The sequence below is a fragment of the Sphaerodactylus townsendi genome, linkage group LG02 (assembly GCF_021028975.2).
Source record: "Sphaerodactylus townsendi isolate TG3544 linkage group LG02, MPM_Stown_v2.3, whole genome shotgun sequence".
NCBI lineage: Eukaryota > Metazoa > Chordata > Lepidosauria > Squamata > Sphaerodactylidae > Sphaerodactylus > Sphaerodactylus townsendi.
This window is the reverse complement of record NC_059426.1, coordinates 90,746,064-90,761,967: the sequence shown is the minus strand read 5'-3', so window position 1 is coordinate 90,761,967 and position 15,904 is coordinate 90,746,064. Positions and strand designations below refer to the sequence as shown.

The window sequence follows — 15,904 nt, the reverse complement described above, 5'->3', positions numbered from 1 at the left end:
TCCGTGGAGCCCATGCAAGTCAATCGCCATTCCTCAGACACATCTCTTTTTTCCCCCAGTGGGCATTCCTGTAATTCCTTTGTCCTTTCATTTGTTTCCAAATCCTGACTATTCTGGTCACACGAGACAGCAAAAACTGAAGGAGAGAAAATTAAGGGCGTAACATCTTGAGGCAATCCAGAAAGGCTGGGCTACGGCGCGTCAACAACCGTTTCGTCCTTTTAATTCAGGGCGCGAAGAAACTTTCGCAAATCACGCGAACATCAAACCCCGGTTCTCACGTGGAGCGCCTGCGAAGCGCCGCCGCGCAGAAGCGCCTTCGGAAGCGCGTGCGGCGGAGAGCCAGACAGAGTCTGGCAGGTGGGCCTCTGATAAGGCTCTGGCCCTCCTATCTGCTCGCTAGCGGCCTGATTGGTGATTCTGACAAACTTGGTCCGGAGCCTCCCGTTTATTGGAGGAAAGCCTTGTCAGTCTGAGGCTCGCACACACCCGACTCGCCAATTTGCGGCTTCCAATTTGCGGCTTCCTTTTGAGAGGTGGCTGATGCGAGCAGTAGGAAGCAGCGCGGAGGAGAACAAAGTTTTGCAACACTTGGGCACCTGACTCCGCATCCTTTTCTCCGCTTGTGGTCCAGCGTGGATCCGAATGAACTAAGCGGCGTTGGTGGCTTCGGTGGAGGCTCCTGGCTCGTTGTTGCCTTTAAGAAAAGTTTGTTCTGTCTTTTTAAAAAATCCAGGATTTCCAGCTTCCAGTTCTTCCCTCGCGTTTTCTTCTGTGCAGGTGAGCGATGTTCTTAGTGTGTGGGGCAGTTCGCGTTTTATGTGGAAACTCCCTAACTTGATTGGTGCTCCTCAGTTTTTGGAGAAGGGAAGGAAAGGACATTGTTTTCCTTACAGCGATTTTTAAAAATACACACACATATATACCGGATCACAGAGTTTCCTTGGATCTATATGGAGGGATCTCAGAATGGTTTGCACCAGGAAAACCAAAACTTTAGTGTCCACCTGCGTGATCTTGAGTGGAATGACTAACATCATCTGCTTGCTCTACGTGGGCTGGGTAACCAACTACATCGCCACGGTCTATGTGAAAGTGCAGGAGCCGGTCTCCGAGAAAAAGTTAGAGGAAGACAAAGGCGACACTTTAAGGATTATACAGCGGCTGGATCATTTGGAAAATGTCATCAAGCAGCACATCCAAGGTACATCTCTCCCTCTCACGTTTCCTTTTGCAGACCTCTTTATATTGCATGGTGTTTGTTTTCATCGCGTGGGTTTTTATTCCCCCACCCCCACCCCCACCCCGTTGCCCGGGTGGGGGGAACGTTGGGAGAAAAGAGCCTTATTGAAACGAAGAACCGGGAGCTTGGTTCAGACGGCGCCTTCTGGGCCACATGAAAGTTCCCTTCTGGCTGCCCCCTCTTCGGGGCTCGTGGCCTGACGGGGCTGGTGCAAAGAGGAGGGGGCGTCGGCGGAGGCGTCTTCCTCGCCATGCAGCGCCGGTTCCGGCACTCGGACGCTGGCACGGCTCAGCGACGCCTTTTTTTTGGGGGGGGGGGGGTGTTACTGGGAAGCCTGGGGCGAAAGAGCGAGCGGCAGGGGGCTCCTGGAGGCGACTTGGTGGCTTGCTCACCCACCCACTCCGGCCGCTGAAGCGTCAGCGCCCGCGAAGAAGTGAAATGCGGCCGACGGCCTCCGAGAGCCCCTGCCTGGACTTGTGCTAACCCGGCGTCTTGCAGAGGCAGGCAGAGGTGTTGACGCCGCCGGCTGGGAAGGGGGTGAGCCTGCGGCTGCCGGAATTCATGTCCCAGCGGCTCAGCTCCCGTCGGCAGTTTACCAGGAGCGGCGTCTCCTAAGCGGGTGGGTGGGCTCTTTTCTCGGTTTACTGAAAGAAACCCGCTACCGGCTTGTTTAGCTTGCTGGGGTGAGAGCAGTGGCACGACTTCGCTCCAGTTGCGAGACCGAGGGGATTTCCGCCTGGTGTTGGTTGCACCTTCTTAGATTGTGTAGCTGTCTCGTTCCCCCAGGGGTTGTGCTGCGGTTGTTCTCTCTCTCTCTCCCCCCTCCGCCCCCCCTCCAATTTCTGGCCTAGATGTGGACTGTATTCGCTTTCTACAGATTGTTTCTTGGAGAAAGTCTCCGTTCCAGCAGGGAGAGCTGGCTGGAGCGTAATCTCGGATAAACTCTAATTTGAGTAATGGCATTTTAATTTGATCGCTGACTGGCTGCATCTCACTGAAATGGGATCTGGATTAAATGGAGGATGGTTTGAATTATTTCACTACTGAGAAACTGTGTTGGAGTTGTTTCTTTTCTCCTTCCCAATATGATATTTCTTTACTCTGTATGCCAAATGAACAATGAGCATTTTGTTCAGAAAGGAAAACATCCTGTGATTAAGGAAGGGTTAATCTATTTTCTGTCTTTCTAAAAATGCTGTAGGGAACATCCCTCTGCACAGTTTAAGTGATTCCACTGAGCTTTTAGAGCTCACTGCTTTTTGCTGGTCGAACAAAAATGAAGTACCCTGGTCTATTTGTGCAATGTTACCTAGGGACGTCCATTATGAAATCTGGAATTGTAATGTACTGGAGAGCAGTTCTCTTAAAATTAGTGAATACCTGGTAAATCCATCATTTACCAATCTATGCTGTCCAGTTGCTGTCTTGCTTCCTATCCCAATGCAATACAAGAATTGAGCTGTTTTTCTGCAGCTGGTAAACAAATCCCCTTTCTGCTGAATTTGTACTGCTTCTTGGACAAGAATAGTAGAATCACAGTGATGCCACTCAGTGGAAAGATGCTAAACGTTTCTGCACAGAAAGTCTTGGATTTGAACCTTGGAGGTCAGAAGTATGTCCAGTGGCAGAGGGGAGAAAGAGCTCAGTCATTGGGTTTAGAATTGCTGCCTCAGAGGCAAGATCATCTGCATTGAGATAAAGTGGTTTTTTATCAGGATAGCTGATACTGGGTATAAGCAATAGGATCAGAATAATGGTATTTTTTAAGGAGCTGTGTGAGGGTTTTCTCCCAAGTAGCTGCACTAAGGATGGCTTACTTAAAAACTGAGTATCTTTTGTTTCAGGCTGAGATTTTGAACCTGTTTTTACCTCCAGTGGTTGGATAGGCTAAAGCTACAGTCCTGAAATTGTGTAACATGAACTGGTCTGGGTGAGTTTAAAAATCAGCAATTAGACTGTTTTGACCACAGTTAGTCGTTCTTCCTCTGGAATAATTTCACTAAAAAATTTCTCTTTAAGAGGTGATGGTGAAATGAAGTTTGAACATGAAGTGATGAGTTGAATTTTAAGTGATTCATCATTTTAAAAGTAATTAATTAAAGGGGCAAGAACTAATGTAGTGTAATAACAAAGCAACTGAATTGTGAGCCATACAGTCTCCACATCATATCTAATCTCAACTGTGAATGCGCTAGTATGACAAGCTACTGTCTCTTTGCATCTGATTATAAAATAATAATAATGATAAAAATAGCCTACCTTACAGGGTCATCATAAAGATTACTGAAGTAATATATATGAAATACTTGACTAATATTTACTAAAATACTAAACCAAAGTTCTCCAAGTATAGCAAAGAATTTCATTCAGACGTAGATATTGGTTCTAAGTATTAGAGTAAAAAACTAAAGGGATTCAGGTGGAAAATATGAAAGCTTATCATTAGACCTTGTTTAGGCACCCAGAGTAAAATTATGTACAAATGCTGTTTAAGATATTTTGCCAGTCCCCCCCCTTCCTCCCCCCCCCCCGGTGAGTAAATGGCAAGAAAATTGCAGGCTCCTGAAAGACTATCAATCAGGAACACAACATTATTTTGGTATGACATTGAATCTGTCAGACTTCTGAAGATCTTTAGGCTAATGCTAAAGAGACCCAGAGTTTGAGTGTGTAAGCATAACTTTCCAGATAGTTTTGGCGGTTGTCCATATTTTTTTCAGAGCAGATTCAGAAGCACCATAGCTAGAAGGGGCTTGAAAGCTGCTGTCAAGTGGGATGCCACAGCAGGCTAAAGGATGACTACCTATGGATTGAATGCCAGAGATCAGGTATGAGTGAGTATCAGAGGAGATAATGTCTTGTGGGCAAGGACGTAGGTAAGGGGGGGGTTTCTCGGGTTCAACCCCCCCATTCATGTCCGAAGCTCTGCCCACCCGTTTGTGGGTTTTAAAAACATTTTAGTGTTTTTGGTTTTTGGCCTGCAGGGGCGCATTGTTTAGGCTAGCAGCATCAAACATTCAGGGATTGTTTGGGGGACTCTCCTGATGATACTACTCAGGTTTGGTGAGGTTTGGTTCATGGGGTCCAAAGTTATGGACTCCCAAAGGGGGTGCCCCCATCCTCCATTGTTTCAAATGGGAGCTAATAGAAGATGGGGGCTACACCTTTGAGGGTCCATAACTTTGGACCCCCTGAACCAAACTTCACCAAACCTGGATTTGAAAGTATACATTAGGGGAGTCTCCTAAAAAGATATCCTAAAAGTTTGAGTGCTGCTAGCTTAACAACTGATGCACCCCTGACAGTAGAGCACCCCCAAATTTCTAGATTCTCCTGTTAAAATCCACCCCCTTCGGCATGGATTTAAAGGGAGAATCTGAGGTCCTCAGTTTAGAAGAAGAAGAAGAGTTTGGATTTATATCCCCCCTTTCTCTCCTGCAGGAGACTCAAAGGGGCTTACAATCTCCTTGTCCTTCCTCCCTCACAACAAATACCCTGTGAGGTGGGTGGGGCTGAGAGAGCTCCGAAAAGCTGTGACTAGCCCAAGGTCACCCAGCTGGTGTGTGTGGGAGTGCACAGGCTAATCTGAATTCCCCAGATAAGCCTCCACAGCTCAAGTGGCAGAGCAGGGAATCAAACCCGGTTCCTCCAGATTAGAATGCACCTGCTCTTAACCACTACGCCACATTGAAAGTGATGCTGTTTCAGGGTGGGGGATAATCTACCCCAAAACAGCATCACTTTCAATGTTATTTAACTGGGGACCCCAGATTCTCCCTTTAAGGGGGATTTAAAAGGAGAATTTGGGCTCTCTAGTTTAAACACATTGAAAGTGATGCTGTTTGGGGGTGGGTTCCAGCATCACAGCGGCTGCCCGGGGTGGTGGTGGTGGACAGGACGCAAAACTCAGATTTTGCACCGGGCTCCATTTTCCCTCTATGCCTCTGCCCAGAGGGGAGGGCAGAAGGAACTGCCAGCTGCTGGCTAGGACTGGTGGGGGGCAGGGGAGGGCAGGGTGGGGAATCTGCCGTCCCCGGTCTTGGAGAGCTACTTTTATAAGCGCTAGGCTGGGGGCGGGGCTTAGGGAAGCGTGACCATGCCCTAGCGGTGTGGCCCCCCCCGAACCCTCCCCATAAAAAATCTATACCTACGTCCCTGCTTGTGGGTCTTCAGGATGAGTTGCTACAGCATGCGATGATGATGTAACAAAATAGAAATCAGTTTATACTGGGGAGCTAGTGGAGCTATGGAGCTGCCTGTGCTTTAATATTGCTTAATAATATTGCTTAATGCACAAGTTTTTTAACTGGAGATGTGAATTGAATCCGGGACTTCCTGCATACAGACTTCCTAAATACAGTAAAGGAACAAAGATTAATAATGAAAATCAATGGCCACTAGTATACATAGGTTTTTAAAAAGCATTAGAATGCCCTAGCGGTGTGGCCCCCCCCGAACCCTCCCCATAAAAAATCTATACCTACGTCCCTGCTTGTGGGTCTTCAGGATGAGTTGCTACAGCATGCGATGATGATGTAACAAAATAGAAATCAGTTTATACTGGGGAGCTAGTGGAGCTATGGAGCTGCCTGTGCTTTAATATTGCTTAATAATATTGCTTAATGCACAAGTTTTTTAACTGGAGATGTGAATTGAATCCGGGACTTCCTGCATACAGACTTCCTAAATACAGTAAAGGAACAAAGATTAATAATGAAAATCAATGGCCACTAGTATACATAGGTTTTTAAAAAGCATTAGACCATTTTTTGGAAAGTAGCTCCGAATAGCAACACCAGCCATAGGATTCAAGAATTGGAGCTCTTATGTTCAAGACATGTAGCATCCCTCCAAATATGTAATTTTGGAAACAAAGGATAGCTACATTTCTTTGTGTGTATGTTTCCCTGGCATATTGGTTTGACTGCAGTTTGAAATAGCGGGGCTCAAAGGATTTTCAGGGTTATCCAGTGAGTGAGTTCTTGCAGTTTATGTAGTGATGCTCTGGTATATGATCATGTTGACCAAAGCAGAGGAATAGTGTTTAAAGAAGGCGGTCAGTGATGGGGATATGTCTGGAACTCCAAAAACCTTAAGTGCAAGCATTTAACAGTAGCTCCACTTGTTTAGATGCTAATAAAAACTCACATACTTATTTAAATAAGGGCCGAATTTCAGTTATGCGTGTAATAATGGATTCAGATCACAATAGGCAGCCAGGTTGGTCTGTAGTTATAGAAAAGAGCAAGAGTCCATTAGCACCTTAAAGACTTATCAAAATTTCTGTTAGGGTATGTGCTTTCATGAGTCACAGCTCACATCTTCAGACACAGCTAGAATGTGTCTCCATCTGTCCTTAAGTGGAGAAGAGTGAATTCATACCTTCAATGGCAGTAGCATGTAAATGTCAGTATAAAGTTGTGATTGGATTGGGTGTAATGTGCAGAGGGGTAATAGGCATGGAAGGAGTTTCGTGGCGCAGAGTTCTAAACTGCAGTGTTGCAGTTATAACTATACTCATTACCTAAGTTTGATCTCGACAGAAGTCAGTTGCAGGTAACCAGCTCGAGGTTGATTCAGCCTTCCATTCTCTCAAGGTTAGTAAAATGAATACCCAGCTTGCTGCGGATAAAGTGTAGATGACTGAGGAAGGCAATGGCAAACCATGCCGTAGCAATCCAGTACTTTGCCTTTAGTAGGCATGGAGGAACTAGCATTGGTAATGGGACAGGAAACCTAGGTCTTTATTCACTCCAGGAGGTTGCATAATCTTGAACTTCATTGTTAGTTGTAATTCAGCAGTCCCTCTTTCTAACCTCCCTTTGAAAACCATTTGTAACTCTTAAGTCAGCAACTGAGTATCCTGGAAGGTTAAAAATGTAATACAGTCAACAGAATGGGACATCCAGTAAGCCACTGCAGGAGGATTAGAACTGAAACTAAACTGAAACAAATCATAAATATTAATGGGACATGTTAAACAATTACATAGTAGGATCGTATATACAGCAACAGATAGTACATACAGGGTGCAGTAATCTATAGCAGTCAGGTAGCTACCATGGGAAGGGGGATGCTGTGCCCCGGGCACACGTTGTTTGCGTCACGTGGGGGCAATTTTACCAAAGAGATTATTGTCCTCAAAGAACTCATAAAATAATAGCTCATAGGTAACTCTTGAGTACAAAACCTGAGTTTTGACCTGGTTGCAATGATGAGTTTTTCTGTGGCAGTCTTTAACACACCATATTTTCAGTGGAGATTATTGTTCCCACAGTGTGCATCAAAAAAACCCAAACATCTTCAAGGGGTCTCTCAGAATTATATTTTTTACAAAGTCAGAAAAATCTAACAACTTTAAAGAAAGACCTCCCTTCCTGCCTAAAGGGACCAGTAACATTTGCACTTGCAAGGGGGAGCCATAGAGTTCTTTGTTGACTGAGATTATGTGAAGTGGGGAAAATAAAAAAGTGGAAGGTAAGGAGAAAGGGGAGTAGACTGCTGGCACTGTCATGGGGAAATGAAAAAGAGTAGCGGAGGCAGAGTGGCATGTGGAGATGAAAGGGAAAGAAATGGGAGTAGGATGGAGGTGAAAATGAAGGCAACAGGTATGATCAGGTGTTGAGGCAAGAAAAAGGAGCAGCTTGAACAAGTGCAGAGGTAAGATGGTAAAAGTAGTATGGTTCAGGGAGGGTTTATAGTTCACTCCCCTCTCTTTTGAACCTTCAGAATATTTATATACATCTCTGGGGGTCAATTGATTTGTGATTTTTAGTCTTAAAACTTTTGTTAATTTATGAGCACATCTGAACCTTGAAATTGCTTTTTTTACCCCTCCACACAAGGTCCCATAGTGTTTCCTTCTCACCCACCAGCCAATCTGCCTTTGTCTGCCATTCCTTTAGCTTTTCCTCCTCTGGAGGCCTCTTTTTGGGAAACAGTAGCTTAGTAGTTTGGGGTCAGATGCTGGGCCAGGCCCAGTTGCACTTAAAGGAAACTTGCAGGCACTTTTAGGGACATCTTATTTTCCCCTTATATCATCCTCACCACGTTATATCCTCTTTCCCTCCTCCTGGCAACCTCCATATGATCACCTCTTCCTGTACCCTTCTCTCCTTCCCATCCACCAACTTACCTACCTTTCATCTGCTCTCCATCTGTAGTTATAATGTTTATTTCATTTATATGCTACCATTCTGTACAGTGCGGACTTAAAGCTGCTTACATTTTTCTCCTTTCCTATGTTTTATCTTTACAACAACCCTGTAAGGAAAGGTAGACAGAGAAAGGTTAACTGACCTAAGGTTGCCTGGGGAGCTTTCAAGACACAGTGGGGTTTCAACCTGGGTCTACCAGATCTTAGTCTGAAACTCTAATCACTACAATACACTGACTTGGGGGGGGGGGAGTGGGTGCTGTTGAATAGTAACAAGCACCTGTCCCTGAGTAAGTCTTGCAAGTTGCATGATAGCAAATCACATGGCTTCAATGAATCCTCCCTTAAAAACCAAAACAACCCCCTTTTTAGATTTCAGATTTTTCTGCAAACATGGGGAATTATTCAGATTTGTAGGAAGGGTATCTTGTTTTCTTGAGGCTCCAGTCTCCAGATTGAAGTATTCACTGGTCTGACCATATTGACAGTTAGATATTTTAATATACCGAGCAATATAGGTGAGAATACTATTTTAGGGTATGTAAATAGCAACTTGAATTTCTTATTTGGGAATCATACTTTCTAAACCAAAAATTGGTTCAACCCAATAAGCCATAACTTCCACTTTCTGTAGAATCTGCAAATAAATTGTCATTGATGAGGGTTTTGTGAACATAGAGAAATGAGATGAAATTGATAGAACTTGTTATCTGTAAAATACATGCCTTCTTATACTTCGCTGACTTTTTTTGTTAGACCATGTACGTTAAAGAACCAAAATTATTGACATTTAATTTAATTCAGTATGCATTAATTTCTAACACAGAACTACAAATTTAATTCCAAATGTCTGCATTTGGAATGAAAGACAGTTCATTCCCCTGTTAAATACATCGGAGCATAGTCATTAAGGAATGCATGTTGTTAACAAGTTTTATGTATGCAAATTAACAATACATCATGCTTGTTTTTTGTTAGCAGCGACTGTGAAGGAAAAGTTACTGAAATAAAAATGTCATAGTCTCTGAGATTACTTCAGTGTGTTGTATCAAGCAGAATGTGAGCAGAGAGGAAAAATGTGTTTAGAGCAGTTCTGCTTGTGCAAACAGTAGTACAATGATGGCAGCAACACCCAGCACTTTCATATAATTTTTAGCAGTGTGTTTATGGAGCAATGGGATGTACAATGGCAGGTTCACATGATTTCATTGCATTTGCTTGTGAAACTGTGTCAGATACCTTGTGATATATCTTGTGCATTAGAAGTGATGGGGGAGGGGGATACAGTCATTTTCACTTCGTGCAAGTAGGCAACCAGAAGTAACGTTAGCATTTCCACTTGGATTATTGTACACATGGAAATCTTTGGTGGGCTCTGCATTGCTTCCTGAACAGCTCAGGCACTTTCTTCAGATTAACTGTCAAATTGTTTCCAGCTTCCTGGAAACTGCCCCACTGTTTTTGTTTCTTTGCTTTCCATTTTTATGCAGTGTTATGCCTGTACCTTGAAAGTTTTATTTTTTAATAAAGGCACCAGGATTTGAAACAATGACTACTTTCCCAGTTGCAGTTTTTAAATACAGGGATGATTGGTGAATAATGAAGAGAGAAGTTGAATTTTTGGGAATTGTTTTCACCCAGTTGTTTGAATGTGTGAATATGTGTGGAATATAGACAATTGCACGATCTGCTTTTAAGACACACTTATTTCTATGGAGAAGAGAAGCATATGCTTAAGCATTCGTCATTAAAATTGAAGTTACGTAACATTTTTAAAACTTCCTCTCCTTCCTTGCAGATTCCAAACTTTATTTTTGGCTCTAAAAGCATGAAATAAATTGTGTTACATCGCTTAATTTTCTGCATTCTTGCTTAAAAACACATCCCATACTTTTTTGGTAGAGTTTGGTGAACTACTTGTTAAATTAATCCCATCATTCAGATTCCCTCACGAGTTGAGGATTTCAGGTTTGAAACTGGGGTGCCTGCGTGCTGGTGGGTGTGGGGTGCTAGCTGCTGCATGAGGAGCTCCAAGGTGGCAGGGGCACACACCAAGTAGGCGTTGTAGCCAAGGAGACCTCACCTTGCCACTCTCCCCCACCCAATACTAACCTGCCAACCCTCCCCACCTTCATACTCATTTACCAACCCTCCTCTCCCCCAGCCACACCTTCCAACCCTCCCACACCCAAAGCCTTACCTTTCAACCCTCCCCTACTCCAACCCTCCCCTTGCCACGCTGTCCCACCCCAACACTAACCTGCTAACCCTATATACCCCCATGTTCTCCTGCAACCATCCCCCACCCCCAGCCACACCTTCCACCCCCTCACTACTCTAAGCCTAATCTTTCAACCCTCCCCCATGCCTCACCTTGCCACCCTGCCCTACCAAAATCCTTTCCTTTCTTACCTCTACCACTTGAAGACTCCCATTCCACCCTCTCCCAATCTGCCACCCCAAGCCTGCCCTTTCAACTCTCCCACCACCCCAAGCCACTCTGATCCATCCTCCTCCAGTCCAACCCTCACTTTGCCACACTCTCCCCACCTCACCCTACCTCACCCCACCCCACCCCACTGCTCTCCACCTTGCACCTATCCTCACCTTCCTTCCTACCTCAAGCCACACTCTTCAACCTGTCCCACTCCTGAGCCACAGATGCACACCCAGGTAAGTGTCACACCTTGAGCAAGGGTTGGGAAGGGGTTGCCACAGCCCCACTAAAGCCCATTGCTGGGGAGGTCCTTTCTCTTCTACCCTTTTCTAGGGCCCATTGCATCTCCCTAGCAATGGGCTTTGCTGCTAGTAGATTGTTTGGTTGTGGTAGGGGAGGGCGGCCACCCATACGGGGGGTGGGGGTTAGGGGTGAAAATTCAGATTTTGCTCTGGGCTCCATTTTCCCTAGCTACACCTTTGGGTAGGTGGGTCCTGCCCCTGGCTTTTGCATTTCTCGCTCTCTCGGGTTAAGGAGAGGCAAGTTTGGTAAGTACCACATTACTTTTTTTTTAACTTTAATGAGATTTATTACAAAATTGCATTTAAAATCAAATGGTTGTTACGAAGTACAAAATATAACAGTAAATAATATTGATTAATATATAAGCAGAAAAAACAGTAAATAAGAACAAGAGAGAATAGAAATTAAAGAGTATATGTATATCCCCAGGTGTCACTGGAGGTTGGCAACCCCACCCATTAATTTAATTACGTTATTTGAATCCCACCACCGGAACCGGTTGTTAAATTATTTGAATCCCACCACTGATCCCATCTAATTAACAACTGCAGGATTTCTGCCTTAGCAGCATTGTGATTAGTGTGGTTATGTGTGCCTTAACAGTTTGAGTTGATGTGCAGAGTTAAGAGATCTGTGATATGTAGTTGTAGCTGAGACTTAAAGGAGTCCAGACTGAGAGCTTCTGTGTAATTGTTTATAGTTCTAACTAGTCTTATTGTTAGCTGTAGGTTAACCTGTTTCAAACTCACAAGGATCAGCCTGTCATTTTTCACAACAGTTAGAAAAATACATTTAGTGAGTAATCCTAAGCAGGTATACTCAAAAATAAGCCCCATTCACTGGGGCTCATTCCGCACATGCAGAATAATGCACTTTCAAACTGCTTTCAGTGCTCTTTGAAGCTGTGTGGAATAGCAAAATCCACTTGCAAACAGTTGTGAAAGTGGTTTGAAAATGCATTATTTTGCGTGTGCGGAAGGGGCCTGGGTCTTTCTCCCAGGAAAGTGTCCTTTGGGTTTCAGCCATAACAAGCTGTGCTCTGTATTGAAACCATAATTACTTACTGGTAGAAATGAAGCTATAGGCTGCCGCACACTGAAGTTCCTTTTTGCTAGACTGTAAATATGGTTGAAAACAAACCTATCAGCAGTTGAAATTCTTTTATTTTCTCTTCTAATAATATATACATTTTCCATATCATGATCATGTAACTTGGGCTGGTCATACTGTGAGCCTAACTTACTACACTGGGTTGCTGTTAGGATTAGGAAGAGGACCGGACAATGATGTAAACTCCTTTGGCCTCCCATTGATTGAAAAGCTGGGGTGTAAAAAGGGATTTTTGTATACAAAGGTTGAGAACTACTGCTTCAGTTCACAAAATAGTGAACATAAGCCAAAGAAAGAAAGCCATCCAAAGGGCTCACAAAGGTATTTTGCAGGTTGTGGTAAATTAGTTTGCTTTTGGGGAGAAAGAGGACATATTTGATTAAGTACAACAACAGAGTCAGCTGACTTTGAAAACTGGTTTTCAGTTGCAGAATAGTCTTTATCAGATCCAACATAAGATCAGTTAAGGTAATGCATGACTGAATCAAGTCTTTCCTTGAAAGCAGGTTTTACAGGTTGCCTTTGCCAGAGTGCACCCACAATTTTTTTTAAAAAATAATATTATTAGTTTGTAAAATAAAAACACTCTTTTAAGGGGATCTGACTTTATAAACTTGGCCTTCTGTTTGCCATACGTGCTTCTGGCACAGGGAATATCAACAGCTATTGGGAGCAAGAGGGTCTGCTGTACCTTCTTTGCTGTAATCATTCAACATCCTCAGTTTTTGGTATCAAAGAGAAAATCAAGCCTTCTATTTATTTTTTGTATTGCTTTGGCAAATTTTCTTTATGTAATGCTGGTTGTTATCCATATTGAGTGTACAAATGAAAAAGTAAGACTTATTTAAACTGAAACGTCTTATTAGTGATCTATGCACTATGCTGAAACTTTGACAGTTGAAGTGCAACAAGCAAACTTTTTTTCCAAACCCACTGAGATAGTTTACATTGGACTCTGAGAATTGCAAAGGACACACCTGTTTTAATGGAAAAACTGTAACAGCATATTATTTTCTGAGTAGAACAATAACCAGAGTAACTCTCAAACAGAGGCCCTTTCCCCACTCACCATAAGCCCCGCGCTACTCTCCGCAAGTAGCGCGGGGTCCCATTGCACTCCCCACGTCAGGAAGTGACGGCAACAAGCGCCTTACGCCCTGGCAGCTGCACCCTTCTTGCGCCCGCTCAGCCTTGGCGGCATCCTGGCGCTGGCCAGCACGGCATGCTTCTTGGCAGAAGCCCAGCGGGGGGGGGGGCGAAGGGGGGGGGTCGGTGGGGCCTTGACCAGACGGCCCAGCTAGGGATGCCGCGCGCACTGCCCCTAAGCTGCATGGCGAATGCGGCAGCAAGAGAAGTGGAGAAGGGGCCAGAAAGTATGTTTTGACCTCAAAACACGCTTAGGTTTTCATTGCACACTATCCCTTTAACTGCTCAAGAGGCCTCCTTTATGAATCATCCATCTGTAATGAATCACCGGGCCTCAGTTTCGTGGATGACACACATTCTTTGCAGTGTTTATCTCATTCGTCAAGCCATGACTTGACTTGATAATAATCCCAGCATTGAAATAATCTTTTTCTCGCTCACTGTTGTAGCACAACACTGTCCTTCGGACTCTACTTGTGCATGATAGAGTAACTCACCTGTACAGTTTAGGTTATATCACCAACCTCTGAAAGATCATCCTGTCTGCAGGTACTTGGATGTTATTAAGCGAAGCTCAGTGCCACTTCCTAACATTTCTTGCTTTATATACTTTTCTCAAGAATTTTGACAGCTAGGTGCATATGCACAGGCAAGATTTTTTAAAAAAACATTTTCATCATTCTCTTCCTGCAAGTAGCTAGGGGCAAGGTACCTCATTTTATTCTCTGTTTTATGCTCACAACTACAAGAGGTAGATTATGCTGAGGAGGAATTAACGGGTAGGGTTTCTTAACAAGCGGTTTACTAGAGTGGGGTCTTAATCTGGTCTTCCCTCAACCTTAGTCTGTTACTTCAACCAGAATAATAGTTTTAATACGCTTTTATAAATAGGGCTCCCAGTTGATAATAATAATAAAAATAATGTGTTCTGGCCTCCTTGTATTCTTTTTAAAGTAGTTGGCATAAAGAAATAAGCAGGTGGAGCTTTTCATGGTTTGGCATGGTATGCCATCTCTTACTAATTGACGTATAGCAAAGTACTGCTAATGGGACAATGACAGATCAACTACTTCTTAAACACCTGTTTTTCTGCATGCATTTAGAGAATGTTTCCTATTCACTCAATACATGCTTATATGTTGACATATTTAATTGTGATGTTTTTTCCCCAGGATCACTGGAAATTGAATGCTAAGAGTTAAGACCCTGTCTTCTGTCATTTTAGTGACATGGAACTTTCTGTGGAGATTTGTTTTGTATGGTACATTAAAGTAGTATAGGCAGCGGTGGGATTCAAATAATTTAACAACTGGTTGTTTACAAGCACCATTTTAACAACCGGTTCTGCTGAAGTGGTGCGAACCTGCTGAATCCCACCACTGAATAGGGATGCATGGGAGGAATATGCAGTATGGCTTCTTTCCAGTGTCAGCACCTTGGAGATAAGATGCTGTACAAGCTCACACACATTGAAATTTTCAAAGGGCAGAATAACAGGCAGATTCTATTCCAGTAGTACCTTTCAGTGTGTAAACTTTCAAGAGTCAAAGTTCCTTTTGGTATCTGGTGAAGAGATCTTTCACTTTCGAAAGCTGGTGACCCTGAAACCTTGTTAGTTCAAGGTGCTGCTGGACTCGAATCTTGCCAGAATTTTAACACTCAATATATTAATTTATTTAAAACATTTTCATATTGCCTTAGCACCCAAATAAGGCTCCCAAGGTGGTGAACATCACAATGTTTCAACATTAAAACATTTTAAATAAAAATATATAAAATAATTACATGAAAACGTTTAAACACACATAACACCAAATCAAGGAGGCACACCAATAATAGTTCCTGGGGATATGCCAGACAAAACAAAAAAGTCTTAACCTGCTGGTGGAAGACAACAGTAGAGGAAGACTGATGAATCTTGCTAACGAGGGAGTTTCAAAGTTTTGGTGCCATGACCAAAAAGACCCTTTCTTGGGTTGTCACCAGACTAGCCTCAGAAGGCAAGACACCCAAACTAGGGCCTCTGAAGATACATGAGTGGATGAGTAGATTCATATGGGAAAAGATATATGTAGGCCTCAAGCTAAATGGGGCTTTAAAGGTCAATACCAGCACCTTGAATTGTCCCTGGAAGAAAGTTGGGAGCCAATATAGTAATATGGTCCTTACAACCCACTCCAGTTAAAATTCTGGCTGTGGACATTACGTCCCAACTGAAGCTCTGATGTGCAATAATTGAATGTAGATTTTACCAGGGCATACACCACAGTGGCATGATCTCCTTCCAGGAAAGGCAGCAGCTGTCTCACTAGTCAAAGCTGGTGAAAGATACCTACTTAACCAGCTGAATGCTTAGGTCCAGCAGTACCCCCAAGCTATGAAGCTGCTCCTTTAGGAGAAGTGCAGTTCATCCAGAATAGGAGATTTACTAGAGGGGTACTATTTATTTATTTAATCTACAGTCTCCCTTTCCTGCTGAGAGGAAGAGAGCTGGAATTCTATAGTGGCA

General features: G+C 43.6%; 1 protein-coding gene across 1 annotated transcript in view; it reads left to right on the top strand.

Annotated features, from left to right (window-relative positions):
• Window positions 1-540: 540 nt before the first annotated feature.
• GALNT18 (polypeptide N-acetylgalactosaminyltransferase 18) overlaps window positions 541-15,904 on the top strand; it is a 362,912-nt gene continuing 347,548 nt past the window's right edge. The window contains exon 1 of the mRNA XM_048484426.1: window positions 541-1,204. Within this exon, the coding sequence (XP_048340383.1) occupies window positions 970-1,204 (235 nt within the window). The 5' untranslated portion in view covers window positions 541-969. The remainder of the gene's footprint in view (window positions 1,205-15,904) is intronic.